This window comes from Artibeus jamaicensis, unplaced genomic scaffold (assembly GCF_021234435.1).
Source record: "Artibeus jamaicensis isolate MK-2021 breed Jamaican fruit bat unplaced genomic scaffold, CSHL_Jam_final contig_452, whole genome shotgun sequence".
NCBI lineage: Eukaryota > Metazoa > Chordata > Mammalia > Chiroptera > Phyllostomidae > Artibeus > Artibeus jamaicensis.
The window spans coordinates 15,320,281-15,342,502 of record NW_026521837.1 but is presented as its reverse complement, the minus strand read 5'-3'; the positions used below and the strand labels follow the sequence as shown (position 1 = coordinate 15,342,502).

The 22,222-nt window shown below is 47.1% G+C and overlaps 1 protein-coding gene across 2 annotated transcripts in view; it reads left to right on the top strand.

Moving 5' to 3' along the window:
• Window positions 1-22,222, top strand: part of TSPAN5 (tetraspanin 5) — a 176,074-nt gene that overhangs the window by 140,689 nt on the left and 13,163 nt on the right. For both annotated transcript variants that reach the window (XM_053666433.1, XM_037141643.2), the window contains exons 2-3: window positions 4,743-4,793; window positions 21,902-22,048. In XM_053666433.1, the coding sequence (XP_053522408.1) occupies window positions 4,743-4,793; window positions 21,902-22,048 (198 nt within the window). The remainder of the gene's footprint in view (window positions 1-4,742; window positions 4,794-21,901; window positions 22,049-22,222) is intronic.

Genomic DNA, 22,222 nt, shown 5'->3' with positions numbered 1-22,222 from the left:
TCCATTTGTGCACCAGTTAGAACGAAGCATTGGTTCATTGCCAAGATGTTGGAGGCCCAACAAGGACTAAAACAACAGATGGAAGAAGAGATCTTCCTTCCCTCGGAGAAAAAGGGGCAGATGTGTCCCTCCTGGCAAAGATGCCCAGTCACCCAAATCACATCTTAGGGCCCTTTTCCTCTCCAGCTGTTGCTGCGCATCAGCCCTGCTGGCTCCCGTCTGCACAGCTGGGCCGGCCTCCCTCAGCGTGCGGCTCTCTCAGTTTGCACCTGGTGCCATCCTCACTGCCAGTCAGGAAAACATACCTTCCCCTCCAGTACCCAGGAATTAAAGGAGCCATTTGGAGTCTTAGGACAAGAGTGTCAGTATAATTCTCTATTCCTTCTTTGGCTGGACAAACATTTTATGCTCATTAGGAAAGTATTAAAATAATTTTGAGCTTGGGCGGAGGAGTCATTTCCTGAGCATCCCAGCTCAGGCACCTGTGTGGTCTTGGGAGAATGACGTTTCTGAGGCTCAGTTTCCTGATCCACAAAATGGTGATAGTGTCAATGCCCCCTGGCTGGGATTGATGTGGGGTACTTTAGACCAGCATGGTTCAACAGTAATATAGTGCAAGCCATATATAATTTAAGTGTTACAGAAACTGTATTTTAAAAAAATAAAACGAAAGGAGTGAAGTTAACTTTTAATATCTTTTATTTAACCCTCTATATCTAAAGCATGGTCATCTCAACTTGTAATCAATAATAAAACAACTGTTGATGAGGTATTTTGCATTCTTTTCACTCATATGCAGCCTTTAAAATCTGGTGCACAGTTTGTACTGCAGGCGCATTGCAGAGGCTCAGCAGCTCGTGGCTACTGTATTAGGCAGAGCTGTTGTAGCTAATTCATAAAAGTACACAGTACCTAGTTCATACTCGCACTCAACAGATGTTGGCAAAATTATTGTTACTCATTTTAAAACTCCAAAAATGGGGTGGACAAACACTCGTACTGCATGTTTGCATACACTGCCATGTGGGAAGGCGCGTCAGATCTGTTTTTCTGTTTCAGAGGAAGAGCGTTGCCTTTAAGTGTTCTCAGCTGTTCCCTGTAAGCTGGCCCCTGGGTTTGCGAGTGAGGTCAGTCTGGTGGTTTATGGTCCTCTCCTCCTGGGGAGGTGGGAAGGGAGAAACTCAGTGTGCTGCAAGAGCTGCGTGTCTGTCTCTGTTTCTTGGCTCTTCTCTGTTTAATTATTTGGAGCTGGAACAACTTGATTTTAAAACAAAACATATGGGCTGAGAGTGATCCGGAGGACATTTCCTAGTGATGCAGCACCGAAGGTATGTGTGTGTTGAGGCCCCGGCCTGAGGCACTTGCTTGCTTAGGTGCTTCCCTTGACTTTACATCCAGGGTTCTTTCTCCAAATTCTTAAACCTCTGTTTGGAAAGTCACCATTACTGCAGAAAATATTGGAGCAAGTTTATAAAGGAATGGTCCATGAGTCCTCTTTAAATCCCGATGTTTTTCTCTCACCTTTTTATGGAAAGCTCTTGGTTTTCAATCCATTGATATGGTTCATGAAAGAAAAAGGGTTTTCAAAGTGGCAGAGAGAGGAGAACTTTATACAAAGAGGAGAGAGTTGACCCACCATGGAATTTCTCTGTTTTCTACTTCGCTCCATTGCAGACTCTAGCCTGGGACATCTCTGTTCTTGAACAAGGTTCTCATCTTTCTGCCTCAACCTTCCTTTGCTTTCTGGAGAGGAAAGTCATGATCTCTTGTTCTTGTTCCACATGATTCTAACCTGGGTGCCTCGATCTTCTATTCCTTGGGGGAAATGGGGATTTATCAAGACTGGGAAGAACATGTACTTCGATGCTAGACTCCTCTTAGTTCAAATCTCTGCTTTTCCACTTAGAAGCTATGTGCCTCCGTGAGCCTTATTTTTCTCTTTCTTAAACTGTGTGTATATTTAAAAATAAACTTGTTGTGATGTTTGAGAGAGACACTGCCCACAGAGCACTGTGGCTGCTGAGTGATGAAGGGAACTAAATGTTAGTGATTAGGCAGGGCTCTCAGAAGCGACATGTCCACCCTCTTCCACAGGGAGGGATGCTGACTTCAATGGCTTCTGCCACAACATCCCACTCATCTCGTGATGTCACTGTGATTAAGTACTGCATGGGGGCAGCGTGAACATTTGTCTGTGAAGAGCTTTAGGATCAGAGCTTTAGCACTGGTCAGGCATTGGTCTGGGATGAGTTGGATGTCATATGTGTGGAGTCACATTCAGTGATCTCTAGGTCTGATGGGACCCCGTGTGTGTACACATGTCACCCTGTGGTGCCGAGGGCCTGCAAATGTGAGAGACAGGGAGAGAGTAACATGCTGCACTGCTTTGTTTTTGTACCACAGCGTCCCCCCTACCTTCTGGGGAACTGGTCCTTCCTTGGTTTGGATCAGAAACATAAAGTGAAATAGCACTCTGACCAGGGCGGTTAGAAAGACTGTAGTCTTTCTGATGGGATGTCGAAAACAAAAAAATCTTTCTAAATACAATTCAAACATCTAAGAGCAAAATCAGGAAGAAAAGGGTCTTAGGTTTTTTTGCCAAACCAAGGACTTGCTGTAAGTTTTCTGCGTGGGGGCTCAGAACATGATGCGAGCTCCTACTGCCCTGCCGCATCCTTGTGGGCAGACTTGGGAAGGTCGACTTTTAAAAACAGCACCGCGTTTTCAGGGCAGTCCCTTGTTTGTGCTTCTTCGGTTCCCCTCCCCTCTGCTCCTGCTGTTTTCCCAGCCTTGGTCGGATTTTTAGCGGATGCCTACAAAATGTCACCCCGTGGCGGATGGTGAAGACCTGGCCAGGTGCCCAGTTCTCAGGTATCCCCGAACCTGGAAAGGGGGGCCACCCTCACTGTCGCTTTGTCTGCGCACCCCTCTCAGTGGACGGCTTTCCTGACATTTAACTTCACCAGGATGAAGGAAAATAAACAGTGTGCTGCTGACGTCAGATGCTGCTGGTCGTCTGGCCTGTTCTTCTCACTTCAGTGTTGGAAAGGAAATTCTGAGTTGCTATTGTTGATGAAGATGAGGAGTGAGCCTTTCCTCACGGCCAGTTACACCCAGTTCTGATCTTTGAGCTCTTCGTGGGCAGACAGCACTGTGCGATGTGTCATCCAACCTGTGACACCCTGATTAGAAGTCACATAGTATTTCTGAAACAATTAAGGGAAAACAACTATGAGGTACCATCAATTTTAAGACACTTCCCAATTTCAGAGATGTTAAAGTATGGGCGGGATGGAAATGCGTGCCTTAGAACAGATGGACTATACTGAGGACGAATTAAAATGGAAAGCCCCCCTGGTTACCAGTTGTTCTCTCCCGCCACACGCTCCCACCCCCCGTATTCACCGCAGCTGATGGGCAGCACGTGAGATCCATGTTCGTGGATGAGGGACACCTCTGCCTTGGCTGAGTGCATCGTGTCCTTCTTTAACTCGGCTTCATGTCACTTGTGTGCTCCATGTCACACACGAAGCTGTGCTCCGTGTCACACAGGAAACTCGGCAGGGATAACCAGACCAAGTCATGGAAATCCTCTCAAGTATAAGTAATTTAAGATTCTGAAGAACAGAAGCATCCAGGAATTTTCTTGAGGTCACCTTGGACTTGATAAGATTCATCCTTATCGAGGATGTTCACTCCCTTCGAAGGAGTGACAAAGAGCTTGTTGAGGGACAGCGGGCTTTCCGTGTGCCCTCTCTGGCCTGGCCCATCTGTAACGGCTTGGTGGTGAAGAGAGTTGCCAGCTCTTCCCAGTGCACGTCCCCGGTTTTCCTCTCACAGTGCACACCAGCTTGGACCTGTGGGGGTGCGCGCTGTGCCTCTTTGACCCTCAAAGGCACCATTAAACATTATGGATGACCTTGATCTCATTCAAGATTCTACCTCGTTATTATTCATAACCTGAATGATTTCTAAGCATCTATGTGTCCCCAGCCCCTTTTTTATTTTAAAATTTTATTGATTTTTCAGTTTTACCGAAGCGTAAGTGACAAAACTGCAAGGTGTTTAAAGAGTACACATGATGATTTAATACACACACGCATTATGAAAGGATTCTGCCCATCAAGTTAATGAACACATCCATGCCCGCACATGGTTCCCTTTGTTTTTGGTGAGAACATTTAAGTTCTATTCTTTTAGCAAATTTAAATCGTACAGTATCAACTATAGTCACCACTTTGTACGTTAGATTCTCATATCTTATTTATCTTTGACAGAAAGTGTGTTCACTTTAACCCATCCGCCCCACTTCCCCCACACTGAGTAACCACTTTTCTACTGTCCCTATGAGTTTGACTTACTTATTTTTAGATTCTACGTACCAGTGACGCACGTGGTGTTTATCGTCTCTGCCTGGATTATTTTCTTTAACATAACATCCTCAGGTGCAGCCTTGTTGTCACATTTGGTAGGATTTCCTCCTTTTTAAAGGCTGAATAATATTCCATTGCATATGTACACACTTCATTTTTTTAAACCAATGCTTTTTAATGCTGCGATAACTTTAATCAAGGGGATTCTGTTTTGTTTTGTTTTCTGTTAGCCTGTTACTCAGATTTTAGAGAAAACTATTTCTCGGTCCGGTAAAGTGGCAAAAGAATTGACAGAAAACTTTCTAATTGATACCAGTAAAAACATGGTGCTTACCCTTGTATTTATACTGCTTTCTCTCTCTCTTTCAGTTTTTGGGAATAGCCTTTCTCGGAATCGGACTGTGGGCGTGGAACGAAAAAGTGAGTGACTCCCGGCGATGCGCGCGTCTGGCCGTCGGGGGCGCAGGCTGTTCTGCGGGAGGTTGTCTTCTCTTCCTCTGAAACCGCAGGGCGTCAGCAGTGGTGGTCTGGGGGACTGGGTGAACGGTGAAAGCGTTAAACAACAGAGAACAAGAACTTGATAGACACAGACACTAGTAGGGTGATTGCCAGTGGGAAAGGGGGTGAAGGAGGAAGGGGAAGAGGGCCCGGGGGCGTAAATGGAGACTTAACTTTGGGTGGTGAACACACAATACAATGTACACGTGATATATTATGAAGTTACATACTTGAAACCTATGTAATTTTATTAGCCAGTGTCACTCGGGTGCATTCAATAAAAATTAAAAAAAAAAAACAAAACATGATTCTTTAAGGAAAGTATTTTGCCAGATAATGCCATATTTCAAAGACTCCTTAGGGGTGGAGCCTAAACTGATCACTGTATCAGAATAATCACAGAAGTAACAATACCTGTGCGCAACAAACTGTGTATTGGAATTTCCTCAGTCAGAGATGAGTGTTTCCATGAAACATTTCCTAATATTGGCACAAGAACTTCAATGATGCTCATAAACATCACTGAACAACCTGCAGCCTTCTTTCTATTTGTTTTTAACCTTTTGGGAGATTGCCCAAGCCTTAAAGATCTTTTTTATTTTTTTAAGTGTGAGCATTATGGGATAAGCTGTTAGCCTATCCTGTGAAGGAAGCTGGGTATAATTTGTTTGAATTAGATAAACTTACCACTAATGCTACTTGTCTGCTGACTGAAAACATTTAGGAATATTCAAAATTTATGATCAGATACAGTATAGTAAAAGGAAAAAAAACCTGGCAGTGGAGAGGAGCGTAGTCCAAGATTCAGTGAAGATACACTGTTCTGAGCAGTTTATACTCTTAAGTTCGCTCTTTACTTTCCATCTGCACCTTTTAATATTTTCCATATAACTTCCCCTACTGAGGCCAAGCACTAGAATTCAAAGACAAATGTGAACTCTTTTCTTCCCCCTTTTTTGGAAGTGAAATTGCTGGCAGCATTTTATCAGTTCTGGTATTTGGCTACACAGTAAAGCTTTATCATCTCCCACCTTGTAAGAATGAGGGAGTGGATGGACTGGTTAAAAGTTGTAAACTAAGAGGTTAGCTTAAATTTTCCCAGAAGATTGTTCTCTTATCTCTTTGGTATTTTACCCTTTGAGCTTGACCAGGGCTCGAAGCCAAGCAGTTCTTTGAAGTATTATATGTGTTAAGAAGAAAGAAAAACTAAGAAAGCACAGCAAACAAATGCCTCTGATGCCGGTATAAATTTCCACAACTGAAACAATGTTCGGATGGAATGCATCAAGTAAAACTCAAAGTAAATCCTGAGTTTTGAAACTAACAACCCTCTGTTTATTTACAAAATACTGTGCAGAATGTAAAATGTTTTATGGGAAAATGGAGGAAGACAAACTAAGTTCCCCAAACAGAGATAATTTTATCTCTAGAAACTTTAATGTTGAATACCGGTCTTCTCTTGGATTATGACCAGCTTCTGCCTCAATCCCCTTATAAGCTTGGAGATTTGCATTGGTGGAATCGCAGAAATTCCACTTCTAGAAGCCCTCGGGTTAGTTCAGTGCTGGATCGAGCAGCTCCGTGTAACTCTCCTTTAATAAGAGTCCATTTCTATCTGCTTCGAACAGACGCTGGAAGGCATTAAATGAACTAATTGTCTGTTCTAGCAATAAACAGACAATTGGTTGTTTTGAAGGGTTTTTTTTCTCTTTTTGTGAAATATAATTATCTTTTTGTTTCATCAGCTGCACCAAATGTCTCTTCTCTGATAAAATCACGAAATTCCAAAACTAGCAAATATCAGATCAGGAGGGCGATGTGGTCTTCAGGGAGGGATGAAATACCAGTCCCTTCTTTGTCGGGGCCGCTCTCAGTAAATGGAAGGTTTCTTTGGAGATCTGAAGTTACTCGGACAAGGTCACCCACTTACTGTGTAGCAGCCCTCTGAGTCTGAGAGCAGATGGAGCGGACAGAGGGTGGAGGGCATACAGCAACCCGGTTTGGCAGGCACTGGCCGCCTGTGGGCCCTGGACTCGGGAGCAGCAGTGAGTGATGCAGAGTCCCTGTCCGCCCCCCCACACACACACACACTTGGTGATTCCTAGGAACAGGAGGAAAGGCCAGTAGGATCGGAAGGGCCAGAACAAGGGCGAGAAGAATGGGGCGTGTGGCAAGAGAGGCCAGCAGAGGCCTGAGCAGGTGGGGTCCTGCAGAAATTTGGCTGAGAGGAAGTCACCAGGGCATTTTGACAAGGGAGTATCCTAATCTGGCCTTTTGCTTTAAGATTGCTTTGTTTGCTGTGTACAGTTTAGGGGCTGAACAGACCTGAGTTCCAGTACTGTCATCTGTGTGACTTGGGGCAACTGTGTCAACTTCTCCGAGATATCCTTTTCCCATTTGTGCAGTGGGGCTCTAATACCACCTCAGAGGATTGTTGCGAGGATTACATGAGTTGGCCCCTAAGACAGTGCCTGCAGTAAAGTAAATGCTTCTGGGAGACATGGCTCCCTCTCCTGGAAGTATGACTGTAGCCTGTCCACCCCTGCATGGGGACTAGGGCAGAATATGGCTTTGGAAGATGCCCTAGGTTTTAGATGCATTCCTAGCTCTGATTCATGGGCCAGAGAATTGGTTTGGTATTGGGGGCTCTTAAGGAGGATAGGATGCGCATCCATCACCTTGGTAACTGCAAAGCCTGCTCTGTCCATGCCCTTTGGGTCAACTTCTAAGCTCGACCAGGCCGGTTGACAGGGTGGCACTGGAAGTGAACCACACCTGGCCAAGGGCGGTATGTGGGTTGCTTCTGTGGGCCAATCACTCCAGCCCATGAATCAGTAAATAACCCTCCCCTCTGCCCCCCAGGGAGAGATGTATGACATTTACATGAGAGGAGGCCTGGAGGGCAAGGCTCTGAACTGGGTCACATCTGGAAGGATCAGATTTTTCAACACCCATTTTTATGTGATCTACAGAGACTTGGGAGGCAAAAATTATTATTGCCTGTTCCTATGTAATACCAGGCAGAGTTTTAAACCTAGGGCTAATATTACTATTGACTGTTATACATAATAAATAGTTAAATAATTCTGAATTCCCAGTTGACTGTGAAGATGCAGAGGGTAACTATTATCTCCAGAGAAAAGTGGTTTACGTGCAGTTTTTCAGAATTAGCAGGATCTGCTGTTTCGGGAAGAACATGAACAGTTGTGTAGCTTGACTTGCAGTTGCACAGCAGGCTTGGTGGCATCCAGCCACGATCCGCTTGTTTGTTCCAGTAACATTCATTGTGCACAGAGCACGGGGCAGGGCTGGTGCTGGATGCTGGGGTTGAAATTCCTCAGGGAACTTCCAGTCTAGCAAGGGTGCACACGTGTATGTAACATATACACATATGCACATAAAGCACTGCAGTGAGTGCTGATTTAAAGTGTGCATGAGTTTATTCCTGCAGCAAAGCACTTACTACCTCTGTCTCTTTGGGTTACTCCTACTGTTGAAAAGACCTTCCTTCCACCAAAGTAGAATCATGTCCTAGTAGTTTTCACTCATTGGTTATGGATCTGCCCTCTTGGATCCCACAAAATAAGTCCTTCTCCATATTGGCCCTTGAGGTATTCAGGGTGGAGTCCTGTTTTTGTCTCTGAGTTTCTTGGCTAAGCATCTGCTTCTCTTTGGGTGGAGTCCTGTCAGCATCTTGGTCATGCTTCTCTGACCTCCCTCCCATATGTCCTCTGTCCCACTGAGAGAGTGCTTTAGGGGACATAGTGGGTATGGCTGGGTCATGGGCTGCCCGTGAAGATTGAGGTCACATGGTTGATCACTGAGAGTTCAAACTGGTCTCAGATCCAGCTGGGTTGACCCTATCCAGAGTCAAATGCAGGATCCCACATTTACCCAGCTGTCATCTTCTAGCACATTCCACATTCCACTCAACTTGGGTTTAGCTGTACGTGTCGACCAGCCTGCTCCTTCAATTCCTTTCTCTGCTCAGGCCTTCCTTTAGCTCCTTGCCCCAGTGCCAGCAGGGAGAATCCTGATTCAGTAGGTCTGGCTGGACACAGGGATGCTCAGTGTTCACGAGCCTCTTAGATTATTCTGAATGCAGTCAAAGTTTAGTTATTACTGATCAAAGCCACCGATATGTGAAGCAGGCCAAGGACAGAGCCCAGTGATATGTCACTAGAAATTTTCTTTGGGGTTGACACTCATTCACTTACGTTTGCCCCTGGGGTGCCACGTGCTTTATAATCTATCTACTTGTCATGACATCAGATTGTTTTTCTGCATCTTGTCTTTATAGCTAGACTATAGCCTTCAATTTATCTCTGATTAACCAGCCGAGGGACTTATTGATCCTGTCACTTTCTTGTTGAACCTGTCTGTGTCATGGAGCACATCACTGTCTCACCTAGGTACTCGGGAACCCTGATCGGTAAAGCGAGGGCTGAGTCATGGTTTACCATGTCTCCCTTCTAGAAACACTTTCCTCACCTGGCCTGCAAGATAGCCCACATCTCCTGCCGCACAGGCGGTGCCTTCTCCCACTCCTTTGCCAATTCCAGCTCACCTCTCTGACCTCTAAATTTTGCAGTGCCCCAGGCTGGGTCCTGGGATCTCTTCTCAATCTTTACTCATGCTCTTCCAGGGGTGTCCAACCTTTTGGCATCTCTGGGCCACACATTAAATACACAAACACTAATGAAAAGCGACGAGCCAGAAAAGGGTTTTAAGTAAATTAACAGTTTCGTGTTGGGTTGCATTCATGGCCATCCTGGGCCGCATGCGACCTGTGGCTGTGGGTTGGAGACCTTTGTCAGGCTTGGGGCTTTAAATGGTCTCTAACACTGATGTCTTCCGAATTTAGATCTGTGCTTCCAACCTCATCTGAATTCCAGACTTGCATGGCCTACATACCACCTCCACTTAAATGCCCAGTGGGCTTCTGAGAGTGAGCAATCTAAGACAACACTCCTAAGGTCCACCCCCACCCCCAACCTGCTCTTCCCAACTGTAACAAACAGCAGCTCTGTTCTTCCCCTTGCTTGGGTGTTCCAGACACCCTTCTTTCTTGTCTCTTATACCACATTCGGTCTGTCAGCAAATGCTGTCAACTCTCCTTTGGAAGTGTATTGAGAATCTGACTTCTAGTCATCTCTGCTGTTACACCCCACTCTAGGCTGCTGCCACATCTTGCCTGCATTGCTCACGTGTGCCTCCCGCCCCGAGCCCCAGGCCCATTTCCATACAGCAGCCAGAGCGGTCCTTCAAAAATGTAAGGCAGATTCTGTCACTTCTCCACTCCATACCCTCCATGAACATTTCTCGCTCAAAGCAGTGAGTATGTGGTGCCCCATTACTTCTGGGACCTTATCTCCCACACTGGGCACCACCCCTCCACCCCCACCCCATTCGTACAAGCCTCTACTCATCATCTAGCTTTACCCCCAAAATCTCAAACGTAACTCACTACCCCAGGGCCTTTGCACTTGCTCTTCACGATCTGGTGTGGTCTCCCCCCCAAATTCACATGGTCACTTCTCTTCCTTCCTGATCTCTGTTCAGATGTCACCTTTGTCCATAGGCACTATCACCCCACCCTGGGCCTTTCCTTCTGCTCGTCCCTGAGTTTCTCCCCTTGTGTTTCCATGAGAGTTACACTTACATGCTAAGAAGTGTGTTGCTCTTTCCCTGTGAGGGTGGAGGCTTTTGTTCACTTCTATACTCCAGTACCTAGAACATTTAACCGGCACATAGTAGGTGTTCAAAAAACATTGCTTATGAAAGAACGAATGAGCAAATGAATGATGAAAGCATTCTTTTAATCCCTATTTTGTGGCTCAGGTGGCTCAGTTACAGAAGTCAGTAGCTGCCTCGGATCTCTCTCTAGCAAACACACTATGTTAACAGCATACAAGAAAGTAAAATTGCGTGTGGTTTCTGATGTCTGATTTGATAGTGGTACAGTGGTAGAAACAACGTCCATTATTAATTCTGGATGTCAGGAAAGAGAACCATTTATTTCTGGCATAAAAATGAGAATCTACTTATGATTGTCTTGATTTGTGGGAAAATTAGGGGTGACTCTCCTTTTCCATTTTGCCCAACATTCATGCTCATGACTTAGTTTTTAGATGGATGGAGGCAAGAGGCAGAGTGATATATTGCTGACCTATCTTCACAAGTGAGGTGCTGCCAGCGCAGGTGTGGAGGGTGAGGAGACACTTAGCATTTTAGAGCAGGAAGGGTGCCCTTCAGTGTTCTTCAGTGCAAGTTCAAGGTTCTTTGCTCCTCCTTCGCTGCCCTGCCTCCCCTCACACAGCACAAGCATACCAGCTGGAGGGTGTAACCCATCCTGTCAACCCCTCAAGGGCCTGAAAACCCCCTGAGGACAGGAGCCTGTCATCTTTGCCCTTTTACGGCTCAGTACTAGCACCCTGCCTCCCCACACCGTGGAAGCCCACATGTGGTCTGTGACTAAATGAATGGGAATATGCAATTACCACCCCCCACCCCCCACCCCCGCCCCTGAAAAACCCTTATACATTGTGGAGGACCACACAGGAAAAACAGCTTTTCACACAGGAGTTTCATTTTCACTTTTGTGATCTCTACATCCTTAAGATTAAACTTTTAGAGAAGGGCTACCTGCTGTTTCAGAGGCGGGGACACTGAGGCCCAGAGGGGTTACACTGGAAGTCGGAGCCGCTCCCCCAGGCCCCTTCCATTATCCTGGAGCCACTGGCTGGGCTGGGCTCTGTGGGGAGTGAGCTGGTTCTAAGGAAAGAGTTGGCAGTTCCTGACCCCGTTTTGGGAATGGGAGTCAGAACAACTGCAGCCTGATTTTACCTTGTTGTCGGCTTTCCTGGGGATGAAGGAGGAGACTTTTCCTCTGGGCTTTCCCCTACCATGGTCTGTAATTGTAAGTCTCACTTTGGAACCTTGCAGCTGAGTCTTGTCACAACTCTATGGTAGACTCACCTTGGAAAAACTCCCTTTTTCCCCAAGAAGTCACGTTAGAGACATGAGATTCAGTGGTGCGGGCTGTCCCTAGCAATAGCGGCAAATTTCCGTAGCCTGAGGGAGGAGAGCGGTGGAAGTGGTGAGGTAACTTGGACAGAAGATTAGATGCCTTGGCTTTGGAGCTACTTTAAGGAGACATTTCTGAGATGCTGACAATTCTTCTTTGAAGATTTTATTTTATTGACTGAAATGGTGTAAGTTTGTCTGCATCTCTCTTCCTCAGGTATCCAAGTAATCTCCTCCCATGTTCGGTTGTAGCCAAAATCTAAAAACTAAACAAGCTCTGTCTCATTCAAGACCTGGGAAGCTAGCCTCTGCGACCTGATGTGCGTCATCGCTACAGTGGACAAACACATGAAGTAGATGGAGAATTAATTTTTTTATGTCCCCCCCAACTTTACTTAGAGGGTTTTCTCAAGAATGAAAATCAGGTGGGGTCAAAAATTCAGCCGTTTTGTCATTCACTCTCAGATATCACCATCCCACTCTCGTTTTTGAGGCACAAGTCCAGGCTGGGTTACTACGCAGGGCAGGGTAATGATTAAAACTCCAAACCTAACTGTGGCTGAGTGTTCTCCCGGGCCCAGCTCCATGTGCCTGGGCCCCTGAAGAGGGGAGCAGGGCCGGGCCTTCCTTCCCTGCCGTCGCCTCTCCCCCACTCCTCAGCCCACTTCCTTCGGGGGCAGAAGGGGGGCAGGGCTTTGCCATGTGGGCCTGGCAGATGGTAGGCGGTGCTGTCTGGTCTTTCTGAGGCTTCCCCGCAGAGTTCCTCTGCCCAGTATGGGTGTCACTGTTCTAGGCGGCTGCCTGGTGCCCCTGCTCAGATCGGGCCCTCTTCCTCAGCCAGTGCTCCCTTGAACTCTGCCTTCTGAGGTCTTTTCTCATTCTAAGTGCCTTCCCGTGCTCCTCTCATGTTTTCTCCTGGACACACTCATCCGGGGGTGAGGCCAACACACCAGAACAGCCCTCCTCTGGCCTGGAGCCTGCCCCTCTTCCTGGAGCTGCAGGGCAGGGGGCAGATGACATGCCCCCAGGCTCCTCTGTGGGTGGAGTGAGGCCCCTGTCACTCCGTCTCAGAGCTCCCCCAGGGGTCCTCCTGAAAATCCTCACTAGGTTCAGGGTAGTGATGTCACATAGCACAGCAACCACTCTCTCCGGAGAAATCTCAATTCCCTCCCTCAGTCCTGCCTTTCACCCCTTTATCCACCGGATTTCACTGAGGCCTGAGAGAGAAACAAGTGCTCTGTGCCTGTTTTCAGACACTAATCAGTCGGAGGTGAGAAGACCATTCTAACAGCGTGGTGCGTATTTTTCTTAACATTAATTTTTTTTAAATCCTCACCCGGGAACATATTTCCATTGATTTTTAGAGAGGGAGGAAGGGAAAGATGGAGAGAGAGAGAGAGAGACATATGTGCCCCAACTGAGAATCGAACCTGCAGCCCAGGCATTTGCCCTGCCCATGCCTAGGAATTGAACTGGTAACCTTTGCATGGAACAGTGCTCCAACCACCTGATCCACTTGGTCACAGATTTTTCTTAACATTTTAGAAGCAGGTATGTAATGTTGCTGTAGAAGTGAGAATCTTCTCACCCACAACTCTTCACTGTTTTCAGATAGCAGAGCGTCGTGGTTCAGACCCTGCTCTGGGGTCATGCAGCCTGGCCTCGCTTGCATCCATTCTGCCACTTGCTCACCTGGGTGACTCGGCAGGTGACTCTAGTGCTGGGTCTGTTTCCTGCCCTGAGTAATAGTCCTACTTGCTTGGTTTATTGTGAGGGTGCAGTGGTCCAGGCTGTGCCAGCGTCTGTTCAGTAGTGTAGCCTTTATGTTACCATGGTGCCGGCTGTTGGCATTGCTGGCCCAGGTGACCACCTGGCACCCATTGGAATGAGCTCGCGAAAGGCACAGATGATCTGGGCCTTCTTCTGCTCAAAAGCCTTCGGGTTCAAACCCAGCTGCACCCTGCCAACCTCTTAGTTTCCTCTCATCACTGGTCACATGTCTGCACAGACCCCGCTGTGGGCCAGGCCCTGTCACTGTCTCTGCACTTGCCGACCTGCTTCTGCCCCACCCTTCTGTCCCCCTGTGACGCCACGAGCTAATAGGTCTGCCCAACACTGTCTCTACTCACTCGTCACCCCCTAGCCTAGTTCCTGAGGGTCACCACACCTCCACCCTGAATACCCACGAGTAACGCAGTCCCTGGAACCCTCAGGTGATCCCCATGAAAGTATTTGCTCAGTCACTCAGCAAGCCATGTATCTCCGAGGCCCCAGAACGCAGTGATTACCTGCCACCAGGCAAGACTTTGCTTCCTTTTATTTTAGTTTGGGTGCACCGTGATCAGAGCCTCAATCACATATTTCAAGTTTAAACTTTATACTTAGACGGGAATGTTCCTGTCTCTCGTCTTCCGAAAATGCAAGTGAAAGTATATGGAGAGTGGCTGGGAACATGCTAGGTTTCTGAAAAGTGACACTTCTGCAGGTGGTTCTGTTTCCACATTCGGGGCAGCCACTCGCACCAGTGGTGCCCGTGGTCCCACCTGTGAGCGGCCCAGCGATGGGACCCGCGCAGCTGCCTCCCCAGCCACTGCTTGCTTGCAGGCTTTCCTGCAGACCTACTGGGTGACTGCCCCCTCCTTCCTTCCCTCCCCAAAGGCAGGTGGTAACCACTTTTGACAAGAGGGGATTACTTTTAGTCTCGACTGGTGACTTGGACGAAAGAAAAAGGGAGACCGCATCTTTAGAATGGCTGGCCTTGCTTTAACCTTGCACCTCTGCCGGGCCCTGAGTCGTGCTGCCGCAGTGCACCTACAGTGCCCCGGGCTGGCTGCCCAGGGCCTGTCAGAGCACCCTTTGTTCATGTCCTGCTGCCTCTCTCTGGGCTCTGCAGCAAGTTCTTAGGTGGATGGATGTTTTGGGGTTTGCAGAGTACTTTGCCCTCTAACATTCTTTGAAGATCTTCGATGAATTAAAAAAAAAACTTTAATTGATGAGAGAGTGAGAGAGAAACATCCATTTGTTGTTCCACTTATTGACACATTCATTGGTTGATCCTGATCAGGGATCACACTTGCAACCTTGGCACATCAGGATGACACTCTGACCAACTGACCCACCTGGCCAGGGCCTGATGACTTTTTAAGGGGCGGGGTTTGCTGTGGTCCCAGTTTGGTCTTCCCACGAACATTGTTGAAAATCTTATCTCCAACTCCAGGACCATCCTTGAGAAGCTCATTTTTTTAAATGGCCTATTTTATCATCCTTTGTCAAGTAGGGAGATGTTCCTCTCCCTCCAGGAAAACGCTTGCCTTAAAGCAGCAGGGGCTGGTTTAGAGGGGTGGGTGAATCAGGACCCAGTCTCAGGAATCTCGGAGGGGTCCATCTGCCTGGCTTTGGGTGAGCATTCCATGTGCCTGTCTGTTTCTCATCCAGCAGTTGGAAGGAATGTGCCAGAGCAGAAGAGTCCCAGACCTTCGGGGCTTATTAATGCTATTTTTGCATTTCTCTTCTGTGTGGGTTGAAAGAAGGAACTGAAGCCTGCCAGGTGGTACACAGAGGACGGTCTGTGCTGGTGGTGGAAAAAAACCACAGACACTCCTGAGGTTTGTTGGTTGGAAGCCCTTCTGGAGCTTTGTTTGCCTTTTTCATTTCTGCACGTGCATAGAAACCTCTTCCAAGAAGAAATAGTGGTAGAGCTGTGGGGAAGAAGCTGCTTAAGTTCCAGAGATAAACGAACGTGTGAGGTGCTGTTGAGGAGATGCAGATCAGAGGAATGGTGTGGGCTGATTTTTCATTCTTTGTGAAACATACAGTGTCTGTAAAACCACGGAACGAGGTCGTCTCTCAGGGACCAGGAGAGGCTCAGAGACTGAGAGGTCATTCAGGAGCAGTGAGTCTTGGGTGACCAGTGCGCCCGCTCCGCCTCCCCGCAGCAGACGTGCCACTGCCCCGGTTCAGGGTGCCACCACCACAGTGGCGGCGACACAGCTGCTTACTGCTCAGAGCGCTCACTGCTGTCGACTGACTTCTCACTGCTTCTTTCTCCACTTCTGGGCACTCTTAGCTCCCACCCACTCGTGGCCTCTGTCTTCTCTCGGCTTTTGCTTACTCACGGATTCTCCCTTCTGCCTTTATTCTGAGTGTCTGTTACGTCACTTCAGTTCCCCAAGAAAGAAGATCCAGCTGGCAAGTTCATCACTGCCACCCGCGTCAGGCAGGATCACTGGGTGTGGCCAAAGATTTTTCTCAAAAATGCATCAGGCAGAGCAAGTGCCAGAGCAAAACAGATTCTCTCCCATGCAATTGGGATTGGACACCCCTCCTGTGTGCTTCTATAGCAGCTGATGTCTTCCCCTTGGTCTAATACAACAGTGATGCCTATGACAGTGGCGATAAACTTTGAATCCTTATATACAAACACAAGCAGAGTGTTTCCTCCAACCTCATAACTGTGTGGCATAGGGCACCATTTCAGCGATGTGGGAACCGAGTCTTAGGCAGGTTTGGTAACTCACCCAAGATCACACTGCTTGCAAACAGTGGGACTGCGATTCAGGACACTGTGTCTGTATTAGTTGCCCTGTTTCTCTGCCCCACGTCTATCCCTGTCCAGGCTACCCTCTTTATGTGTTTCAGGAGTCCAGGGAAATGGTAGGTGAGCCAGGCGGGCTTGGGTACTGCGCAGGACAGCCTGCAGGGTGCGGTGCTCGGTGCCACACCCAGGGCAGGCTCGTCCCAGGGGCCTGAGCACCAGAGCCTCCCTTTTACCGTGAGGGGTGCACGTCCACACAGTTGTTTGTTGGCTCCCTAAACTTCTGTTATATGATACGGCTTAGACATGTTTCCATTAGCCTGTCTTATTCCTCTTTAGACACCTGCTAATTTCTGAGAGATACCATCTGGCACCCAGTGGATCATGGGAATCTCCCATTTCACTGGAGGGTCACTTCTCAAGGCTCCAAATTGATATGCCAAGAACTAGTTGTCCAAAAGCCAGTTTGTGGAATGGCTAGTTTGCTGCATATATTTGTTTCTTTCACCTTTTAAAATTGAGTGGTGTGCATCACATCGCTACGGCAGTGCTTTGTGGCCGGCCAACTTGTTTTTGCCTCTGCCGTGGTGGACTGACTGCGTGGACTTCCAGTGACTGAGGGGTGGAAGACTAGAGATATGGGAGCAAATAGTGTGAACATGAAGATTAGAATTCTTATAAATGTTTATTTACATCAGTGTTCATCAATATAATCATTAAAAATTTTTATTGATTGATTTTAGAGAGAAGAAGGGTGAGAGAAACACTGATTTGTTTTTCCACTTATTTAAGTATTCATTGGTTGCCTTTTAAAAAATTTACTGATTTTTAGAGAGAGAGGAAAGGAGAGGAAAATAGAAACATTAATTTTGTTCCACCAATTTATGCATTCATGGGCCGGGCCGAGTCTCGTGTGGGCCCTGACCAGGGGAAAAAACCTGCAACCTTGCATATCCCGACAACAATCGGACCAGCTGAGCTACCCGGCCAGGGCCCATCAATCTCAATAATGTATAAAGACTATAGGTGTTAGAAATTCTCCTGTATTTTTGACTCTGTAGTATTTGAATAAATTTTTCTTGTGACCGCAGCCTTGGTCTCTGACTCTCTTTCTTACTCTTCCCCTTTCTGTCTCTGTTGCTCCTGCTCAGAATTCTGCTTTCATGTCGGCCCGAAGAAATGGTGAGAGGAATAAGCACACGCGCGTGGCTGATTGCTCTGCTTGGCATCCATTTATCCTCATTCCCATTCACTTCAGCTCCACGGGGTATTTTCAGGCTTCCTCCACGAAGTCCAGTCCCCTTGGCATCTTCCCTTCCCAGGGCCTTGCCTGAAGGATTCATGGGGAGAAGGATAAGAAGTTACAACTGGGCTGCAGTCGCCAGGCTCTCTGGGTGCACCCTTCTTGCATAAGCAGCAGTTCTGGGTACAGAAGAGGGTAGCCAAATGACATTTTGCACTGTTTTTTCAATACATTTGAGTACTAATGAGTTGGCGATTCAACCCAAAGAGTGAACATTCAAGTTTACATGGAGAATTAGTGCTCAAATCATGTATTATTTGCCAGTGACATAGATAAATCACCTAAAAGTTCCACGTAGGGCTCATGTCATTAATGATGGGGAACTGCTAGTGAATGAACACGAAAGAAAACTGTTTACATGGGCTTAGTGGTTATGCTGACTGGAAATACCAGCCAGCCAAGAAGAGGAACCACATTAAATCCAGCACTTGTCTCTGCCCCTTGTCTTCCCCCACCCCACCCCTGATCCATTACTCCCAGCACACCCGCGAGCTCCAGTTTTGGTCACATGGTGGACACCATGCTGCCTGAGGCTGCGGAGTTTGGTATTTTACAGCTGCAGCCACGTGAGAGAAATGCGTGTTCTGAATGAATCCTGGTTTCCGAGGAAGGGCATTCAGGCTTCCGACTCGCGTTGAGCCCGTGGGGTCCTGTGAGAATTGGCAGGTCTGAGGTGTAGATTTGGGGGATGAGGAATTCTCATGAGAAGGGGGACGTGTGTGTGTCCCTGAAGAAGGTGGTGCCCACAGGTCCCCGGAAGGCCAGGTGTCTGCCGGTGTTGTTTTTACACATTCCTGAGGATTTACCACTAATGAATGTCTATTTTAAATCACTTGGCACACCTAACTGTAATCTTAGATTTTTTTTCTTCCGGCTTCTTGTCAACTACAAGCTTTAATTATAATGATTCTTCGGCAGGCATGTTCTAGCACTTCTTATTCATTTGTCAAGTTGAGCTTAACAAAATTACAAAGTCCAGGAGAGACCCCATCTTGAAGCCAACAGAGGGCTGGGCTGTCAGCTCACCTGCAATTTTTCAGTGCGGTCGTTGCCAGCATTCATTTTTAGCTCCCCCACCCCCCTGTGGGGGCAGCAGCGGTGGGGCTGCCGGCCCCTCGTGCATATTGGAAACATCTCGCAGGTGAAAAGAGTGATGTCCTAACCACAGGGCTCTGGGCATCAGCTTCCACACTCCATGTTTTAAGATTAGAATCTTTCACCTGGTAACTACCTGAGTATAGTCTGAATCCATTAAAAACAAAGTTCTTGGTCATTCTATGCTTTGTAGAATGTCCTTTCCCACACCATCTCAGTATCTGTTTCCAGCCGTGTCTTTTGCTGGAATGTAGGTTTAAATGAGTAGAATATGCAGTCCAGCTAGCCCCCCAGTGATTGTCGTTTCCACGGAAACAGTGAAAGGCCTCGCAATTAAAACAACCTACAGTCTGGAGAGAGTGAAAGTATGAAAATGAGTTTGTCTGAGAAGCCAAATTCTCATCCTCCAGATGAAACCCAGAGAGGACAGCTGACTCAGGAGCCTACTCGGACCTGGGATGGTAATTTTCTTGCCTTGGGGGCAGGAGTGCCTGAGTATTTCAGGCACAGGTGCATTCATCGGCTTGCTAGGTGGGCCCAAGTTGCCCAGAGAACCATCTTTGTGATTCACTGAGCTCTTTGTGCCTGGCCTTGGAGCACGGAAGAGTGGCAACAATCTGCTCTTTGCTTAGACTGGAGTGTGAATCACAAATAAGCAGCCCATTAAAAATCCATGGAATCAGAGAATGGTCTTTAACATAGAAGGAACTTAAAAGTTAGTGAATCCCAGTCTCCCCTCCAACTTGGGAGCCCCCCTCCGGAACACTGCCAGCGGAGGACTCAGCATCGCCCCGGAAGGGAACCAGTTTCTCAGGCAGCCTCTCCGGCCCATTGCTGCAAGCAGGCTGGTACTGGGAAGGCCTCGTTTTGGTGGACCTTGCATCTCTTCCTGCCTCTTCCACCTCTGCTGCCTCTTCTTTTTGGTGATGAGCAAATCAAGTCTACTTCTTCCATAATTAAGTTGACTTTTTAAATTTTAAGACTCTTATTGTGTACTCCGAAAGACCTCTATTCCCCTAGCTAAGGTCTAAAACTTCCTACCTGTGTTGGCTTTCTGAGGGGGGAGAGAGTGGTTGATTTCCCACGCGGATCCTCAGCAGTGTTGCTTCGATTTTGTGTGACTTTTCCGAGCCCCATTTGTGTAGGTGCACAATTGGTTACCGTGTCTCTGTGCTGGGTCCCACTGGGACTCACAGTTCAGAGCTGGGATGTCTGAGCACACAGGACTGAATCTGGCCACCACTGTCTCCGCAGTCTGGCGAAGGGTGTGGTTGCCTTTTGTGACGTCAGCCCAGAAGTCAGAGAATAAACCCTGCATTCCTAAGTGCTTTCACAGTCTCCCAACCCTTCATCTGTGATTTAGTTAAATCTCTGCCTGTTTCATAGGGCTTAAGTTGTGCTTTAAGACTTCCTAGTTCCTTGTATGTGTTCTAAATTAATATCCTATTATTGTTCTTAAGGTGATGCTCCCCTCACCCCAAACAAGTACAAACCTAATAAACAACATACTCTTGTTCACATGTTTGTACTACCTTAAAATGGGCCAAACCTGAAAACTCCCAGAGTCAGGTGTTGACGAGTGTGCACTGGGAAGTGCTTGGAAGCAAGTGCACGACTTCCACTTGGTGGAAAAGAGTGCGGCTCCGGCTGGGGGAGCGCAGAGGGCTGGGCATGTCCAGCAGAGCAGAAGGTCACCAGCTCGATTCCCAGTCAGGGCGCAGGCCTGGGTTGTGGGCCAGTCCCCTTTGGGGGGCACATATGAGAGGCAACTGATTGATGTATCTTTCTCACATCAGTGTTCTTTTCTCTCTTTCCCCCTCTAAATACAATAAATCTTTCATTTTTTTTTTTTTAACGTGCTGAAGTAAATATTCTTTTCTGGGTCCAAAACAATTAATAGCTGTATTGCCTTCAGCAGCTCACCAAAACCTCTCTAGGTTCCTTTTTTCTCAAGTATAAAATCAGATGAATACTTTATATTCTTCTAGGTTCTTGAAAATGCTGTGAAAACAAATTGCTTAACATTAAGACTTTATAGCCAACTATACCATGATACACTGTGGCTATTTTGAGAATTAAAAAATAATAAGATAAGAAAAATATTGGTGATACTGAGTATTTGAAACTCCTATTTATCCAATTAGAAGATAACAGTACCTGGTCTCTGTAGGAAGGAATAACGAATTTGTACCATGCATTTTACAGGAAAAACATCTCCTAATTTTAAACAGAGTTTTGGGTGATATTTGATGTGGTTTCATTAATGGAGAAAGGCTCTCCGTAAAGAAATGGCATTGTTTGTGGAGAAATGAGATTACTCTGGGTTCCTTTGGTAGGAGAATGAAAGGGTTGAAACCCAGGGAGTAACCTTTGATTTGTAAATCATTTAAACCCCGGTTCTTAGCTTTGAGGATTTCAGCCTGACGGCTCTGTGAAGCTCAAGGGCAGATCTGGACGAGCAGTTTTTGCCTGGAAGACTTTGAAGGGCTGTGTCTGGGCCTAGCTGCTGAGTTGGCAGCGTCAGGATCCCGTTCCCTGAGAAACCAAGGGCTGGATGCAGGTCCTTGTCCGACTTACCCGCGTCCCAGGACTCGGATGACCCTTCTTTCTTCCTGGGTGGAGGGAGGTGTTTTTCCCCCTTTAAATTTTTTAAAAATTTTCAGTTGCAGTTTACATTTGGTAGTATTTTGTATTAGTTTCAGGTATACAAGGGAGGTATTTTTCTTACATACGTGCTGTTTACTCCAGACACTTATGTTTATGGACATGGAAAGCAAAGGTAACTTCCCCATCTTTTCCCTACAGGGTCTGCGGATGGTTTCTTGGGATCATTTCTTTGCTTTATGTAGTTTTACTTAAAATACGACCCTATCTAGACTTGGAAAAAAAGTTGTTTTCTGTTTTTACTTTTTTTTTTTTTGCAGTGTCTCTTGAGTATTAATCACACCGAATAATCAGGTGACCTATGCCGTTTTTCTTCGGGAGAGGGGAAAGTCGGCCGTAATCATCTTTTCATGTTGGAGAACTAACCCGGCACCTGGTGCTCTGTCGTGTGTTCTTTTCTGCCCGCAGGGAGTTCTGTCCAACATCTCTTCCATCACCGACCTCGGCGGCTTTGACCCGGTCTGGCTCTTCCTTGTGGTGGGAGGAGTGATGTTCATTCTGGGGTTTGCAGGGTGCATTGGAGCCCTGCGGGAAAACACGTTCCTTCTCAAATTTGTAAGTATCACACTCTGCTCCCAGGTTGAACACTAAACATAGCCACACTAGGAGGACACTCTATTTTTAGGCAAGACTGAGCTATCCTAAGAGCACTGGCAGAAATACGGCCTGGGGAATGCTGTTCTTTTAGCAGAACTCGCTGGTTCCGCCCGGCCCCTGCCTCCCTAATAC